We start from the raw sequence: 17934 nt of genomic DNA, 5'->3' as shown, positions 1-17934 counted from the left end.
ACTGTTCTAAGATCTTTGACTATGTTACATGTTTAAACAAGTTCTCTAGGCAACTAATGGAAAAAGGGCAAGTCAACATTATCTAAAACACAAGAACCCCCCTGCCGAATCAGGACATAGGCTTAGATCAGGCCTCCTGGGTCCCACAGTGCTCCACCATTGGCTTCTAGGAAGTCTACAGGCAGGAGAGAAAGGCAGACTTTTCTCCTGCCATTGCTTCTCTATCTTATTATTCAAAGGTATACTGTTGCTGAACCTGAACCACAGTAGCCACTGATCTATCCTCCACAAATTTGTTCAATCCACTCTTCAAGGCATCCAAGTGAATAAACATCGCTACTTACAGCAACAACTTGCAAAGACTAACTATGCACTGTGTGAAGTATCTTTTTATCTGTCCTAAATCTTTTGCCAGTTTCTAATTCCAGTTGCCAACTGAATGACCCCGAGTTCTAGTAGTGTCCGAGAGGAAGAAAAACTTTACTCTCTCCACACCAGACATAATTTTATAAGCTTCAATCATGTCCCTTTTCCTGCCTTTTTTGGACTTTTTCTAGCTCTACAATATTCCTGGTGTGGCAATCAGAACTGAACACAGTATTCCAAATGTGGCTGCACTATACATTTGCATAGGGGCAATATTAACTCTTATCTTAAAATAAGACACTCTTTATACTCCAACGAATAAATTCTGGAAGCTGAAGGCCATAGTGAAAAATCAGCCAAAGCAAAAACCTAATAGCCAAACTATTAGAAAGATTCATAACTCATGTCAAATTATGACACTTTTATTGTGCTTGAAGACAGGTTTGCAATTACAGACTTCAATAATTTCATCTGTGAAAACGCAGTATTCACCAACTGTTATGGAGAGGGTAATGTTTGCTTATTCAGGATTATCATCCTAGAAGAGAAACAATTAAAAACATTAGCATATTAGTTTAGTATTATCAAGGAATAACCCAAACTTGTCAAGTTAGAGAGGGCACTCATTCCCTGTTCTGAACCCTACAACTCTCCCCAAACATGCACTCAACTAAGCCCCATTTAACAATGGACGGTACTTAGCCAAGTGCACAAATGACTTTGGTTCCCTTTCCTTGTCAAAAAGGGCCAACAGTTTTGATGTTTGGTGAAGGAAAAACTAGATGTACGTGCACTCACCCCACTTTTGTCTTCTGTTGGAAAGTGCCAAGATGAGCACATATATAGCTTGACTTTGTCCCTGTTTCAGAGAGGGCCAGCAAGCATAGGTGTTGTTTGCCTTAGATGCCTAGGGATAACAGCAAACCACAATCCATAAATATACTCAAGCAATGTTTTAGAATATTAAGGATATTTGCAGGGAAAGCCTGCAACTACCTCCCCTGTGCAAATTCATGGTTGAGCAGAAATGAGTGTGTGATGCTCACATGGACAGATAATCTGGAACCATGATCCTACCTTTTCAAGCATGCAGAGCTAGGACATATATAGAAGGCAGACATGCATTTTTTTTTCTTGGATTAACATTCAGTTAAGAACACAACTATCAAAGAACCTTTACAGTTGTAACCAGCAGGAAATCTTTCTCAAAGGAATGTGTATTACCTGAACAACAGCCAATGATCTGGATGGGGATCACACATTCAAGTTCCTGAGGAGTAAATCTGGAGTTCCCTGAAATTCAGTAAAGCAAGTTAGATTATCTGCAGAGCAAAACTGAGTTCTTCCATTCCACCCAATCCATCACTTAACTTGATTGAAAACCACGTGTGCTTAAGAGCATGGCTGAAGGGCATAGTCACACTACTCACTATTACCATAATTTAGACAAAGCCAGTACAGTCAGTTCTCTTTACAGGCAAGCATTGCTTAGTGAACGTTGTAGTGAACGCCACTTTCCAGGTGAACATCATGATGCCTCTGAAGCCCAGGAGAGCTGTGCTCTCCTCACCTCTGTCGGCTTTTCTGAACTGCTTCTGCGAAGCTCAGAATGGCTGTTTTGGCCAAAAAGATGCAGCTTTCCTTGAGAAACCAGAAGCGTTTTCTGGGCTTCGGAATGCCTTGCAAGGTGAAAAACGTCCCTTTTCAGCCAAAACAGTCATTCTGAGCCTTGCACAGGCAGCACACGGATGCTTGCAGAGGCAGCAAAGTCCCCGAAGGCAACTCCCCTTAGCTTTGGAGGCTTTGTTTAATGTCAGGGGAGCAGGAACACATCCTTCTCATTAAGCAATGCATGACTGTATATGCAAATTTGCTTATTTGCGAGGGGTAGAATTGCCACCTACCTCTCTATCTACCAATACTGGGCTGGTGTTGCATCAAATGTGCATTGGTATTGGCCCACTGAAGATTGTCAGACACATTTGTGTCTGCTTCCAGACTTGCACCACCTTGGGGAACTCCAGCTGAACCTTCACAAACCTGGTATGATGGGAGGTTTCTGGAAGGCTACCTGAGGATGCCTCAGGGGCAGGGGCAACCCCAGGGAAGAAGCCAAGAGAGGAGGGCGACAGGTGAAGCAACCTCCTCCCCCCTGCTGAACTCTGAGGCCTCCATGTTGGGTCAGCAACCCAACAAGTTGAGGGATAGCCAGCATGGAAGAGGAATCATCAGATGTTGAGATGTAGATGAGCACTTGCTATCACCCAGCCTCACACTTCAAGTTTAGATTCAGATTCATGAAGTTCATAGTGTATATAGTAAAGAGGGTCCTCTGGAACCTAACCCTATTCTCCTCATAAGCTAAATGATTCAGAATCTGTTAATTCAGTATCTATTAGGTTTTCCAGAATCCTAACCCTAGTGGATAACGAGAACTGACTCTACTTGATTACATTCAGGAACACGGTATTTTTACTTTTTGAAAGCCTAATCTTCATGGCTACAAATGAACGAAAACCTCAGTTTGCCTCATGCCTAAGCAAAGAACTCACTAGAAAGCCTCAGTTAAGATTTTCCACACCAATCTGCAATACAGGATTCTCACAGTTGTGCTTTCCAGGGTGGTTGCAAAGTCTGAAGCACTCTAAAGTGGTATAATTGCTAAATATTATTGCCAGTTACAGGTAATTTCTCCATAAACCAGCAGACGAAAACTTCAGTCTTAAAACCAGGTCATAGCTTGGACATAGCATAAGTCAAATATAAGCACTTATTAAATATTTGCATTTTGTTCTTGGCATGGACAGTGGATTTTTCTTACAGAATACAGAAAATTTTTTTTTTTACTGCACAAGTCTTACCAACCCAGGTTTTATAGCATGTGAGAAATCCACATCTTGTCAAGCAGATGTTTCTTCAACAATCTAGAAGTCAAAGAGATTTTTCTTATCTTGTTCAGATAATTGCTACTCTTTAATTCATGAAAAGTGTTAGAGACAAACCTTACCTATTCTTATTCCCCTTCCTTTCAGGTCTAAATGCTAGACCTATGACTTTGGGTCAACTGAAGTAGCTATGACTCAGGGAGGTTCCAATTGGTGAAGAACTCTTGCTAGACTTTCTTCGATATTTCAGCAGTGATAGGCAGATTTAACTAGCTTTTGGAAAGCTGCTCACTATCAGCACAGTACAGTATCTTATGCTTTCACTTTTCTGGAAGTTGAAGCTGGTGCTGTCGCTGCCTTGTCATTCTTTAATTTATGCTGACTCGTCCACATACACAATAGGCTGCTGAAGTCCTGTCTGAGTGTCCTTTGATCCACACTTTGGCTAAGAAATACATCTAGAGTCTTCAAAGCTGGTTAATCACAGTCCTCTGAGGCTTACATTTTTCCACATTCACAGAGAACTACATCTAAGTCACTGGCACTAACAACTGGCAACTTACGGATTTTATATCAAGGATTGCAAGGTAAGTGACACTATAAAATTCAGTTGCTATACAGCTGTTAATTTCTTGATGGAGTACGCTGTCAAGTCTCCTTCCCCCCCATTAAAAAAATTCCATCATCCAGTTCAGCCCCTGGAATAAACAGTAGGCCTGAAGGGATGCTTGAGGTCTACTTTATCCTTGAATGAAATTTGCCCAACTGTGTTCTATCACAATACAAAACTGATGCCCCTTCAACAGTTCTGCCAACCGTCCTAAAGATAGAAGCAATATGCTGAAAGGCCAGACCCCCAATTTCAGCCTCAATACATCCCAACAGGACATTATGGAGCTTCAGCAGTATACTATGCCATGACCAAAATTGAGATTGAAACATAATTCTATACCCAACAACCTTGAGTGGGCTTTATCAGGCCAGAATCTAAACGTTCAGATTTCAGACATCTTCTACAACCAAACTTGTAGATTGATTGGTTAACGTTACAACAGATCGAGAGCAACATGTTGTAATGTTTGACAATCCATTCCTATACTGGAATTGTGTTTTACCTTATACTGTTCATTGGCCTAGAGAAGTAGTACAGGTGAGAAATTCCAGCATCATACTGGTAAGTGTCTGAGTTTCTTCTACTCACTGTGCCCTACTCTTCTGGATGTGTATTGACAGAAAGCACTGCTCTGGCAATAGTTAAAAGAGAAGTCTGATCAGATTGAGCAATTATTAGGGAATATGGTTGTATGCAAATTTGGGTAAGTGAAGGAGTAAACACACCCACTCATGTGAATCTTATCACATTTGATCACATTGTTCTGATGCATAAAAGTCTTAATTATATCCAAAGCCACAAGACTGCTATTAGTGACAAACACATCATATTTTCAACCCTGATATTTCCTATAATTAGACCAGTTCATTTTCACTTTACCTTCAAGGCCTAAGCTGAGGGCATTAGAAGGCATGTGAAAAGTGTTGGTTTATTCATGGACAGAAAGTGTACCCTGCAACTTCCTCCAGGTAAGGAGGGTGTCTTGAAGTACCCACAGTAAAATATTAACCATTACATTCAATGGTTATGTATATCCTCTACAATAAACCCATGTTTTTAGGACAGAACAAGATACAAATGAAGCAATACAATTATATGCTAAGCAACAAACGCAGGCTATTTGCTCTAAAGTTTTAATTTAATGGGGTATGTGTGTGCACTTAATCTTTTCCCTTTGGGAGATTAACAGCACAATCCTATACATGCTTATGCAAAAGTAAATCCCACTATGTTCAGGGGGTCTGACTCCCAGGTAAGTATATATAGGACTGCAGCCTAAGGCTTGATAGAAAAAAGGCAGAAGACACTTCTGCCAGAACATAAAAGTTTGATGCATCTCCTGCATATATCAGTGAAACGGGAAGCAAACTGAAAAAACTTTAACAATCTTTCAATGCTCTTTTACTTAGCAGGCTTAAGAAACTAAGAAACAAATGCAACAAATAAGATATGCACAAGCCAGAAATAGCTAGAATTTTGATTTGAAAGTAAAGCTTATCATTCACAAGCACTAGTTGAAATGACTCAGTCCTAGTCATACTGCTAAACAAGCTTTAATGCAAGCATCTCTTCTCTCCCTATGCATGTGCAACTGATTTCATTTGGTTACAGATGCAGAAAACCTAAGGTCCTTAAATGATTCAGCAGTTCTATAGTTTAAATTAATACAGATTGTAATGCACTATTTTTCCCCTAACCAGAATATACCCTACTACATTTTTTTTATTTAAAGAAGTTTCAGTAAGAAAAAACTGAACTACACAAGTATTGAAAAATTGAAAGTTCCTTAATTATTTTTAATTCCTGGTACCACTACCACAAATTTACAGGGCAATATACCTGATTTTATAAAGAAAAGACAAAGCTACAACAACAAATAAAAAAGTCAGGAATGTACATCTAAACACTACATTGCATTAAATCAATAGCTGCACTCTTTCCAATCTGTGGCTATGACAGTCTTTAAGAAGGGCTTCCTGTTTAAGCTGCAGTAACTTTTCTGACTATGGTTCATCGTTCCTTCTGTGGCAGATTTTACAGTTCCTCTAATGCATTTGGGACGACTGTCTCAAAGTAACCTGCAGCTTTCCTGACAACTCCTCGCTCTCTCCTGCTAAGAACAGTAGCCTGTTGAATACAGGATAAGAAAAGGATTACTCTCAATGAAAAGTTGTATAGTCTTCATGTACAAAATTTATTTGTAGCATACCTACCTGTACGTTGCTACACTCTTTAGAATCTTCTTCCACCATAGCCACCACCACCACCACCACCTCCTCCTCCTGATCCATAGCCTCCTGTGGAACAGAACAGAGCTTTTCCATTTTCCTTTGGCAAGTATCACATTTTGCAAGTACCATCACTGCCACCAGCTGTGCATAGGAATGGGTGGTTTGTCTCACAGTTGGCGATTTCTTCTTTATCTTCCTTCCCCAAACCACCCATCTTAGCCAAGTGCCAGGCAGCTGCACATCCACAACTTGTTCTCTGCCCCAGTCATCTCCACTTCCAGTAATGTCAGGCCATGCAGGGAAGTACAGGCCCCTCCCAATCTGTGGATCCTGTATCTGCAGTTTCAGTTAACTGTGGATATGACTGGGCCCCCCATGCGTCCCCTCACTCTCCAGAGGTGAGGGAGTGCAGATTCGTCTGCAGCCTCTGGGGCCTTGGAATGTCTATTACAAGTTAAAAATCCGTAATTTCCAGTTTTGCAGAAGAGCTTCTGCAGCTCTCATAATGCCTTTTAAAGGCATAAAAATGTCACTTCTGATTTTGCCAAAAAGCCGGAAGTAACATTTTTCCTCACTTGTGATAGTCATTTCGAGGTCTGCAGAAGCTGCGTGCAGCCTCTGCGGGGCTATGAAGATTCTCCAAAAGCTTCCCTTGCCTTCAGAGAGTGCAGGGGGTGTTGCTCATATCTGTGGAGTCAGGCATCTGCGGGAGGTTCTGGAACAGAACCTCCTGTGGATATCGAGGCATGTCTGTACCATGTGGTTAACCTGGCAGTGGAGCCCTAGGCACCACCTACCATAGTGGAAAGTACCATTTGTGGTATTGGTACCACTAGCTAAAAAGGCACTAAAGTAGAATATTTTGTCTTTACATTTATCTAGGTCAAGTACAATTGTAATAAACTGCACTTACCACCATAGGGACTGCTGGAGCTTCTGCCACCAAAACTGCCACCTCCTTTCATGGGTCCATAGTTTGATGCCTGCTGTCCACTGTAATTACCAAAGTCATTGTAGCTTCCATTGCCACCATAGCTGCCTGAGGAATATGTCAGAGTTGATTCAACATTATTCCAGAACTAGACTACAAAAGCACTATAACTCAGGTTATTCCTTTCAATCAACCTAACTGCAATTCTGACCTCTTTCGAACACTTTAAATGGAGGAACACTAAGAATTCTAATCTAGTTCAACTTCTTGGAGTGTGAACAAACCACCACCAAGTAATTTATGAATGCTTATCAGATAGTTGTCTAGCTCCTCAAAATTAGAATTCCAGATCAATTCATTGCAAGAAATGTACTGGCACAAGTCCTCCATATTTCCCAGATCTATGCACTGCACACAAACCACTACAGAGATAACTGGCACTCTTCTCCCTGTCATCCCACTACAGGGAGAAAATAGCAAGGTATTAATCCAAAAGATCCTCCGATCCAGGGCTGACAAACTCATTTCATACAGTGGGATGAATAGCATTCATGATGCCTGCTGAAGGTCAAAAGTGATGACATTAGACAGAAAGTGGTGTTATTAAACAGGTCATAACCAGAAACAAACTTTTTCCTCACTTAAACTCATTAGCTACAAATGACAAAAAATATGCAAATATTTTCAAGATGTGGGAGTGCCCAATTATTGTGTAGGCTGCGCTTTCTGCAGTGACACCTCAGAACTGTTCAGCAACTGAGAGTTCGAGAGCTGGCTAAAGAGCTTCCACGGGCTACATCTGGCCCCCAGGCCTTTGACACCCTTGCTCTCCGGTTAGTTCTCTCAGTATAACTGCAAATCTTAAACCTGTTGCAGTAAAAATAAAGAGTCTTGTGGTATTTTAAAGGCTAAAGTACATTTCATAGCATTTGTAAGGTTAATACTTCCCAAGTTAATGACTTGACTTGTTATAAAGTGATAACATTAACATTTTAAAATTGCAGCCCATGTTTGCCAAGATATTTATTACAGCACAATTCTATGGGTTCAGTAAAACAATCCATAGACCTCGTCTTAATTTTGCGAGTCCATAGGAATTGGAATTGTGCGGTTTAACCTACTTTATTGTTGGCCTGAGCGTACATTGCATAACATAACATTCTCAAAAGGCTGTTAAAGTGATAGATTGAATACTTGAGATTTTATCTGCCTTCCTCATATTAAAGTTATAGGATGTATTCAAGATTCTTACCTCCGAAGTTTCCTCCTTCATTATAACCATCATAGCCTCCACCTCCTCCACCATATCCACCACCTGAGTTCCCGTAGCTTGGACTACCACCATAACCACTTCTGCCACCATAACCAGGACTACTTCCATAGCTTCCACCTTATGACAGATCGAATGAGGTTAACACCACAAAAATTACTATATTTCTAACATCTAATTCCCCCCCCCCCCAAATGTTTATCAGTAATGTATCTGGAAAATGTTACAAACACTGCACAAACACTTTGACTACTATAAAAAGTATTACAATATAATGGCTCCCAATCATCAGTATTAAGGAGAAATTGCAATAAAGCCAATGAGTTATCTGGACAAACCTATGACAGTTTCTCATGTCGTCATTAATATACCATATTGACAAAAATTAAGACAAAGTTTGTGTGGATAATTAAGGGTTGATTCTCACTAAGCTGTACATCACTAGTACAAGCTGTATGTCACTATTGGCTGCATGAACTGACTCAGCTGGAAAATACTGCACTTGAGATGACCAAAATTATGTGATAATTCATTCATACATTTCACTTACTACACAATGTTAATGAAAGAACATTCAGAAAATCCACATGTTTCAAGGCCTCAAACATGTTGACTATTCCAGAAAAAGCAGAAACACTCATGTTTTGGTTAATCAATCTGATCTGGCGACATTTTGTGCCAGTATTTTGGCTGCAGTTAATCATATGCTCAGAACAGCTCTCACTTTATGCACATTCAATACAAGTAAGGATACACTTTGTCAGCTATCTTTTCCTGTTATAGAATACATTTATCAGACTCAGGTCCAAAAGAACTTTTTGCCATTGCAGGTTCAGGTAATGTATGATAGTCACACCACTGTGCTTACCATCACCAAAGCCATTGTAACCATCCCCACTGCTGAAACTTCCTCTGCTGCTACCACCGCCGCCACCTCCACCACCTCCATAGCCTCCTAAATCAAAACAAAATATAGAATAAGAATCTGCAGAAATTCAAAGTAGTAATGCAAGAAGGGAAGGTGCTAAAATGACATTTACCTCTGCTACCAAAGCTGCCACTTCTGCCAAAACCTCCACCACCACCACCACCACCTCCAAAGCCCCCTCGACCCATGAAGTTGCCTGAGCTACTTCCGCGACCTGAAAGAAAACAGAACTGCCTTGTAATGCTTGCAAGACACAATCAGCACTACCAGTGCTGTTACTATGTAGCATACTCACTTCTCTGAGCAGTTGCTGTTTGCATTTCTTGCTTGGAGAGAGCTTTTTTCACTTCGCAATTATGTCCATTTATAGTGTGGTATTTCTGAACTACAAAAGTGTTAAAATAGCAATTATTAAAAAAAAAGATTCAAATGTTAGTTAACTATGCAAAATTGCCCTAAAAATGATTTTCATAGCAGCAATATTTAAAGCAGTCATTTTTCTATAGAAAAGAATTAATATTCCAGACAACTCACAAAACAATTATGTAACAAAAATTAAATACAATGCATAAAAGAACTATGCAACAGCCAAATGGTAGAAAAGCTCGGGGGGAAAAGGTAGGTTGTCATTTGTTTGCAGCAAGAAACTAAGGATGTTCCCTGGTGGATTTCCCTAGGCAGTATTCAGTGATATTCACTTAACAATGGATAGAGCCCTGTTCCATATCTGTTTATTTCACCTCTCTGAAAGAAGTGACATTGAGCAAGGTAATATCTCCAGGTTCCTAGAAGTCAGAACAAAACTATGCAAGACAGACCTCCCTCAGGTATGCACAGTCCAGGCCAGGTAGAGTTTTAAAGACAACTGTCAGCATCTTAAACAAGAATCATTTTTCCTACAGTAAATTTCTTGTTACTAGGAACAGGTTCCATGCATCCGGAACATTAAGCAATGTACAAGTCTGCCCAGTGTGAGACTGAGTGTAATACATACCAACAATTTTGTCAACTGTATCATGATCATCAAATGTTACAAAAGCAAATCCTCTTTTCCTCCTACACTGCCTGTCTTCCATTACTTCTATGGTTTCAATCTTGCCATATTTTTCAAAATATTCTCTTAAGTTATATTCTTCTGTGTCTTCTTTAATTCCCCCAACAAATATTTTCTTCACTGTTAAATGGGCACCAGGTTTCACAGAATCCTACAAAATTGCATGTTATGTTTAGTATTTCAGCCTTAATTTTTACGACACATTTAAAATTTACATATGAATAGTCAATTAAGTGCATTTAAATATTTACTGACTTCTCTTGAAACTGCTCTCTTTGGTTCCACCACACGCCCATCAACCTTATGTGGCCGAGCTGCCATTGCATCATCCACTTCTTCCACACAAGAGTAGGTCACAAAGCCAAAACCTCGAGAACGTTTTGTCTGTGGGTCTCTCATCACCTAGAAAACATTTGGTGTACAATGCTTATTTAGGTGGGGGGAGGTAAAACTGTAAAAAAAACTGAGTTACAGAGTGAACAGGCAGTCATGACTACTTACCACACAGTCTGTAAGAGTACCCCATTTTTCAAAGTGTTCTCTTAAACTATCATCTGTTGTTTCAAAGCTCAGTCCACCGATAAATAGTTTTCTCAGTTGTTCTGGTTCCTTAGGATCGTGGCCCTGCAAGAAGAAAAGTCTCAATATGCTGCACCATACATTGTTTAATCTGCTTCTTACACTATTAGAAATAGTAATTTATTTACAAACACACTAAAGCTTTCGTGGCTGGATGAGTAAGACATAATTTAATAAGTTGCTCGAATCTTCAAGCCATGGATTAAAACACATTGTGGGATCTACTTCCGTTTCACTTTCAAATGTGGAAAGCATCTTCAGGGAGTTACAAAGAATTTTGTATCTTCTGTTTGATGTCCTGGTCAACATTCCTTTTTGTAGGTAGCCCGAATAAGCAAGTATCTAATTGGTCTCATCTGGCCAGCTAGAAGGCAACCTTATGCAACTCTTCTAAATACAAAGCTGGGATGCTCCTCTTCATTTAAAGAGCCAGCAGGGATGAAGGGGTGAGATCGACAAGTGACCAAATCTTGCACCTTCCTCTGGGCAAGCTCTTTAAACACAGAGGAGTTTACAACTGTATTTATATAGCAGCAACCACTTGCACAGCCTCTGCAAAAAAGCCCAAAAATACCTGCTCTGTTGTATGTCATTTACAGCCTGAGCTTGCACCTTCTATAAGAAGCATCCACCACTGCCAGACAAGCAACAGAAGTGCTGCTTGTGATTGCCCCCCCCCCACAGACTGCACCTTCAGCACATCTGCCCTAGTCCAGCTGATGAGAAGGCATGGTCTGGCTCAAAAGCAATCTTCGCCGCCTCCTCCTCATTACACAGAGGTTGGGACATCCAACTCTGCAGAAAGTCAAAATTACCTAAGTTGAAGACCTGCTGTATTTTGTTAAGGTCCTATACCAGCTACTGATCTGTGAAAGAGTGATTTTTGTCATACCTTACAAAAAGATGCTGCGGTCCATTATTATTCTACATAAACCTCAAATCAGAATATATTATTTGCTGCAGGAAAAAAGCCACCCTGCAAGGAAATTCAGTAAGTGCATTACAGCTTAACAGTGAGCCATGAAGCAAGGGGAAAAGGAAGCATAGCCACCCCCCCTTCATGACTGTGAAACAAACCCAGTATATTTCACTTCAGTTAGTGGAACTTGTATGTTTATTATTATTAGAGAAATTTATATCCTGCCTTTCTCATTCCAATGTGGCTTACAAAGATGCCCAATGCAGCTTACAAAGTTCCGTAAAGTTCAAAGTATCACAACAGGTAAAAAAGAAAATGCATTAAAAACATTAATTTTAATATTAAACAGTGAAACGTAAGGCACCACAGAGCAAAATCTAACACATACCGTTGAGCCATTTGGGGAACAAAATTAGTCCAGGGAATCTCAGATCTAGGTAGCTGTTATTTATATTAGCTTACTGCTGACTAATTATATCTACCATTATATATTGACCGTCACTTGCTTTAGCACCAGATACAGTTCCACATAAGTTTGTCACTTTAACAGCTGCAATTGTTGCATCCTAGTTAATGTTTCAACAGATAACTGTGTGTTAAGAGTTGTTATCAAAAAAACACACACCACTGTATAAGTGGTTTAAAAATTTAACTAATTGAAATTGATCATTCCATTCACAACAGTATATAGTCTCAATGGGGTGGTAAACTTGGGCAGTGGTTGTATCAACACGTGAGGCTACATGACTGAACACTCCTTACACAGAACTACAAAATGCTAGTTTCTATATGAAGAATTTTTCATCACAAGCTCTCCACCCCCATTCTTGTGGCATAGCTCATACACACTTTTAACACTTCAGTGAAACTGAAGTCAGCATTGCCAACATGACACTGTAGTCAATATTATTTGAACTGCTCATGCAAAAATCCAGGTCCTGAAAGTGTCATGTTTGTCTTCCTCCTCATTTTAATAATGTATGTTTCATCTTGCTCAATCTCTACAATAAAATTTATAAAATTTGATATCTACATAATTTCAGATGTTTTACCACTAATTTTCAAATTATAGCTTTTATGAGGATAAAATTATATACATAATAGGGTAACTTAGAAACTTATCTCTAAGATCTTAGATAAGATCTTATCTTATCTTAGATCTCTAAGATCTTATCTTACTAAGATATGTGTTATCTTAGTAACACATATCTCAAGTTAATGCCAAAAAATATAAAGCTGAATACACTCAAAAACCAAGTGGAAGAGAGTATAATGAAGTTTCAAGCTCCACAAGTGACCAGACAGAACATGAGACAGAGTGCGCAAAGAGAATTATCTGTAAGAAAACTAGAAAAGTAAGGTATTCCACCTGTGAAGATCTTCTTCCCCTCCTCTTGTAATCTTCAGCCTCTCTCTCTTCTGTACACGCCATTTTCAAAGGTGTTCTGACTCAGTTGCTTCTCTTAACCTAGGTAACAAATAGTACAAGTAATGACTCTGAAAAGGTATTTTTCTTACTCTTACAATGGAAAAGTCTCTTTAAATTTACTATAGCAAACGGAGCTACTTTGGTTTAAGAGATGACACTATATGAGAAAATGAAACAAGGAAGAGAGTCTTTCTTCTTACTACTTTTTCTAAAAGCTGAAATTGAAGAATTTATGCACCAAGTTGCAAGCAGTAGCCAGCAAAAAATGCAACATTTGAATAAGTCAACCAAGCAAATAGTCCAACAGCATACTTTTTAAAAAAACATTTCATGATTAAAAGAATACAGGTCTGTAGAAAAGTATTTCCTCTATTAAAGGATACTAAACTGAACTAAGGAGGAGCATCCAAATTTTTTGGCAGTAGGGCCATATTATCTCTCTGACACTGCGTTGGGGGCTGGGGAAAAAGAAATAATTTACATTTTAAATTTGAATAAATTTACATAAACAAATATATTAGAGATGGAACTTATATGAATGAATGAAATGAGTCTTGCAATAACTCAAGGCCTATAAAAAGTCTTGCACAAAGCAAGGCCAGCCTTTCCATTGCTGCCGCTTATGCATCACAGACATGAAACAGCAAGCAGTGCAGGGAGCCCTTGTCCCACAGCTCACGTGAGAGGTCAAACAGTCACCCTCATACTGAGAACAGTTTCATAGGGCCAGTGCGGGCTCCAGCAAATCTCTAGAGGCTCACTGGAGACTGGAGGCTCCCCACAGGCCAAACTGGGAGTCCCTGACAGCTGGAAGTGGTCCCCCTGGTTGCGGTTTGGGCACTCCTGTGCTAGTGACTAGTCATTAATCAGCTGCGTACTATTCTAACATGTTTATCTAATATCTGATTGAAGTGGAAGCAATTTTAGACTAGCATAGTCATATTTGCCCACTTATTCACTGATCGCATAAACTGCAGGAGCAAAGCTTAGCTTATATAAGCAAAGATTTAGAGATGCAAACCTTGAAGCACTGCACAAGAGCAAGCCCAATAGGTACCACATGGCTGACTCCAAGTATCTCAACTACAGCCTCAGGGTCACTACCACAAATATTACCATTTAGAGCAGGGCTGGCAACCTTCTTTGGCATAAGGGCCAGAAGCCATGCCTGCGAGTGGATAGCAGGCCACTGCAATGCGATGTAACTTCCGGATATTTGGCAATAATGTCACTGCCGAACTTACAGAGTGCCAAGCTTTGCACAGTGTGGAGCCTGGTATGGAGGTGCGTGGCCACTTGGATGTGCATGTTAGAGGGGGAACAGTGATGGTGAGCAGGTCGAGGCTGAGCAGCACGTGGCAGCTCAGCTTGCCAAAGTACCAGTCCTATGCTGCTAAAATGCCCACGATGAAGGGGATGAAGCACAGGTACAGCAAGTGGGTCAGTGCCACAGCCTGAGACAGGCACGCCATGGGCAACCTGTCATGTCCATCACATATATGACCAACAGTCCCACACCAAAAAGCCCACAAGGCCACTGCCTCTCACAGCTGCTGACTATGCCCAGCATGGTGTTCACGTTGCATTCCATCGCAAGTGTGGGTGGCAATACCACTCATCCAATTTGCCATGCACTGGACAATGGTGAAACCACCTGCCAAGTCTCATCAAGTCCTGGTGCCATTTCCTGGGGAAAAGTGCTAAAAAAAAGTCTGATAGCCATAAAGACCTGGTTGTTTGCACGCATAAAGAAAAAAAATCACTGGATTTATTGACAAGTGATAAAAGGCATACCACCTAGAAAAAGGTAGAATCAAAACACACTACATTTTGATTCAAAAAAGGAAGCATGACAGCAAAACAGCTTATCAGTTTAGAAGTGTTTCAAGAAAAAGTCAATTTGTTTCCACCATAACTAGCACCAAGCCAAGATGGTTCCCAAAACATCATAACCCAGCTGTCTCCTGCTGTAACACTTTGCATGGTCTACCTCTTGGTCCACCATTTAGAGCAGGGCTGGCAACCTTCTTTGACATAAGGGCCAGAAGCCATGTCTGTGAGTGGATAGCAGGCCACTGCATTGCGATATCATCGCCAGTTACTTTTGGATCGGGAGGCCAGACACAACACAACAAAAACTGGTAAAGAGGCTCAGGGTGGATGGGAGGGATTTTTCCAAGTATGCAAAAATTATTAATATTCACATTCTTACACTGCTCTTTCTCCAAAGAGCTCAGGATGGTGTACACAGCCGCTCCCCTCCTTTGTCCTCACAACAATCCTGTGAGGTAGGTGAGGCTGAGAGAAAGTGACTGGCCCAAGGTCACCCAGGAAGCTTCGTGGCTGAGGGGGTATTTGAACCTGGATCTTCCAGGTCTAAGTCCCGCTCCCAAACCACTACACCAGCCTGGCTCTCTGCACGCTGGAGTTGTGCCTGCCAAGCCACCTACCACTGTTTATTGTGTTGTTGGTCTCACTGCCAGGCAGCAAGGCTTTGGGGAGTGCCACAAGCAGCACTGGTGGTACACGTGCCACTGGCTGAAGGCCTTGCGGGACCACTGCTTGTAAAAAAGATAGTTAATTTCAGCCTCCTGCTGCTATGGAGGAGGCAGGTAGTTCCTACTCATAAGGAGCACCCTACTAACTTCCTACTCATAAGGCGTCTCCCCATGACTGGTGAGGAGGCAGGTGGCCTCGGCAGCGGGTCCTGATGCTCCTCCCTGCGAGTCCAGCGCGCAGAAGGCTGCAGCAGACCCAGTCAGGCCAGGCCCCTCCCTGCCGACTGAGGGGGGCTCCGCTGCACCAGGGCGCGCAGACCCCCCGACCTTCCACGCTGCGGGAGCGGCGCCTGCCCGGACTTACAGCAGAAGAACCCGGCAGAGCCACGAGGCCGTCCTCTCTACTGCGGCTGCTCTCGCTCAAGCGCAGCCTCGCTTCCTACGCAGGGGACACAACAATGGCGCCCGCGCTCCGAAGCCGTCCCGCCTCACTCGCTCCCTCACTTCCTTCCTTCCTTCGGCCTCACGCAACCAGCAGGCTGCGACTGCCCGCGCACGCGCGCGCGGCCGGCGGAGGGGGGAGGCAGGACCGAGCCAGCCAATCAGGCGCTGTCGAACTCTCCACGCGCCTCCCCCCCAGCCGCCGTTGCGCTCTCTGCCTCCTTCCCCCCCCCCCGGGGGTCACGAGCATTGTTACCTCCATTTTGTGACTGGGATTTACCTTCTTCAGCCTCAATATGGAGCCGGGAGGAAAAGCGGGGGCGGCGCGCGGAGGATATCGGCACGTGAGAGGAAGGCGGGCTCGAGCGCAAGGCAGAGCGTGTAGCCAATGAACGACGTCTTCGTGCCCCCCAGCGGGACCTGACTGGCTGTGGCGCTTGTGAACCGCGCTGGGAATATGAGGCGTTGGCTGGGAGGCTCATCAGGCGGCTGCAGTCCTAGCCACCTTCCTGGGAGTAAGCCCCGTTGACTTTAATGGGGCTTACTTCTGAGTAGACATGCATAGGCTGGGGCTCCGAGGCTGCAATCCTAGCCACACTTTCCTGGGAGTAAGCCCCATTGACTCTAATGAGACCTACTTCTGAGTAGACATGCCTAGGATTGGGCTCCCAAGCTGGTGCACATGGAAAAGCGGAAAAAGTAGCCAAGACTAATTACAGCATTGAAGCACCATTCAGACCCACAACCATAAATACGCAACACACTTGAAGAGAACAGCTTACATCAGTGGTTCCCAAACTTTTTAGCACCAAGACCCACTTTTGGAAAAGAGGACACTATCCGCTTTATCCAGCTCCCATTACACCCACTGAGGTTACACCAACTTTATTATAAATTACATTACACCAACTTTAAATAAATCCCATTAAATTAAATGTAAATTAAATCCCATTACACCAACTTTAAATAAAATGAGATCTAGAAAGAAACAATATTTGTTTATTTAAGAGTAATAATAACCAGGGAAAAAAAACCCGTGGACATTTGGTTGGCAACCTTCAGTCTCTAAAGACTACAACACCCGGAATTCCCAGGTGGTCTCCCATCCAAGTACTAACCAGGTCTGACCTTGCTTAGCTTCTGAGATCAGATGAGATCAGGCATCTGCAAGGTAACAGTTGCTGTTTATCTCCCAGTATTTGCACATGCTTGCAGACTGCAGAAGCTGAGCTCTTTGCGGGATATTAGCAGCTATTTGGTTTTTGAATTGCTTCAGGGCCTGAGGCAATGAGTTGCCTGATCTTTCCATCACCTTTATGCAACCCACCAAAAATCAGGTCAAGACCTACCAGTGGGTGCCAATCCACAGTTTGGGAACCACTGGCTTAGGTAATGCTGAACCCACAGTGCTTATGCAATTTACAGCAAGTGGAGGAGACTCAGGGCCAGCTCAGCACCTGTGAGGCTACGGTGGTGGTCTCTGGTGGGTTGGCAGGGGCACCTACCTCAGTCTGTCTGCTTCTGCTGTTTCTCCTCCTACTATCTAGATCAGGGAGTCAAACTCATTTCATATACCTGTTGTGACAGGGCAGAGTTGCTGTTGAGCTGATTAGCCACATAGTGAAAGAAGCATTGGAGTGTGCAAGAAGGCCAGCAGATGGAGAACGACCTTGAGGACCTGTCCAGGCTTGATTTATGATTGCTCACTGAAGCTTGATGGCATGCAGCCAGAGGAGTTAACCGCACTGTGAAGGCAACACCTGATGTCTGAGGATTCTGTGATTCACAGA

General features: G+C 42.2%; 1 protein-coding gene and 1 pseudogene across 7 annotated transcripts; both read right to left on the bottom strand.

Annotated features, from left to right (window-relative positions):
- Positions 1-772: 772 nt before the first annotated feature.
- HNRNPA3 (heterogeneous nuclear ribonucleoprotein A3) lies at positions 773-16248 on the bottom strand. 7 transcript variants are annotated; one of them, XM_066612308.1, is made up of 16 exons: positions 16068-16248; positions 13146-13244; positions 10780-10902; positions 10534-10680; positions 10219-10429; positions 9520-9609; positions 9337-9438; positions 9165-9251; positions 8279-8416; positions 7009-7134; positions 6078-6179; positions 3374-5991; positions 3228-3290; positions 1591-1659; positions 1165-1273; positions 773-904 (listed from the first exon to the last, which is right to left on the bottom strand). In XM_066612308.1, the coding sequence occupies exons 2-11, from the start codon at positions 13206-13208 to the stop codon at positions 6097-6099; spliced, it is 1170 nt and encodes a 389-aa protein (XP_066468405.1). In that variant the 5' UTR covers positions 13209-13244; positions 16068-16248; the 3' UTR covers positions 773-904; positions 1165-1273; positions 1591-1659; positions 3228-3290; positions 3374-5991; positions 6078-6096. The 7 variants fall into 7 exon arrangements, with proteins under 7 accessions (XP_066468405.1, XP_066468404.1, XP_066468410.1 ...); XM_066612307.1 differs by having other exon boundaries at positions 3232-3290; XM_066612313.1 differs by having other exon boundaries at positions 3232-3290; positions 6078-6158.
- Positions 16249-17213: 965 nt separating this feature from the next.
- LOC136637186 (5S ribosomal RNA) lies at positions 17214-17330 on the bottom strand (annotated as a pseudogene).
- Positions 17331-17934: the final 604 nt, after the last annotated feature.

This window comes from Tiliqua scincoides, chromosome 1, assembly GCF_035046505.1.
Source record: "Tiliqua scincoides isolate rTilSci1 chromosome 1, rTilSci1.hap2, whole genome shotgun sequence".
Classification (NCBI taxonomy): Eukaryota; Metazoa; Chordata; class Lepidosauria; order Squamata; family Scincidae; genus Tiliqua; species Tiliqua scincoides.
This window is presented reverse-complemented; position numbering and strand designations above follow the sequence as displayed.

Excerpts from the sequence above, each read along its gene's own strand:
- HNRNPA3 (XM_066612308.1), bottom strand. The coding sequence starts at position 13,208 with ATGGCGTGTACAGAAGAGAGAGAGGCTGAAGATTACAAGAGGAGGGGA. Across the intron at positions 10,430-10,533 it reads AGAGAGCAGTTTCAAGAGAA|GATTCTGTGAAACCTGGTGC; the intron begins GTCAGTAAATAT and ends GCAATTTTGTAG. Across the intron at positions 9,252-9,336 it reads TGGCAGCTTTGGTAGCAGAG|GAGGCTATGGAGGTGGTGGA; the intron begins GTAAATGTCATT and ends GTTTTGATTTAG.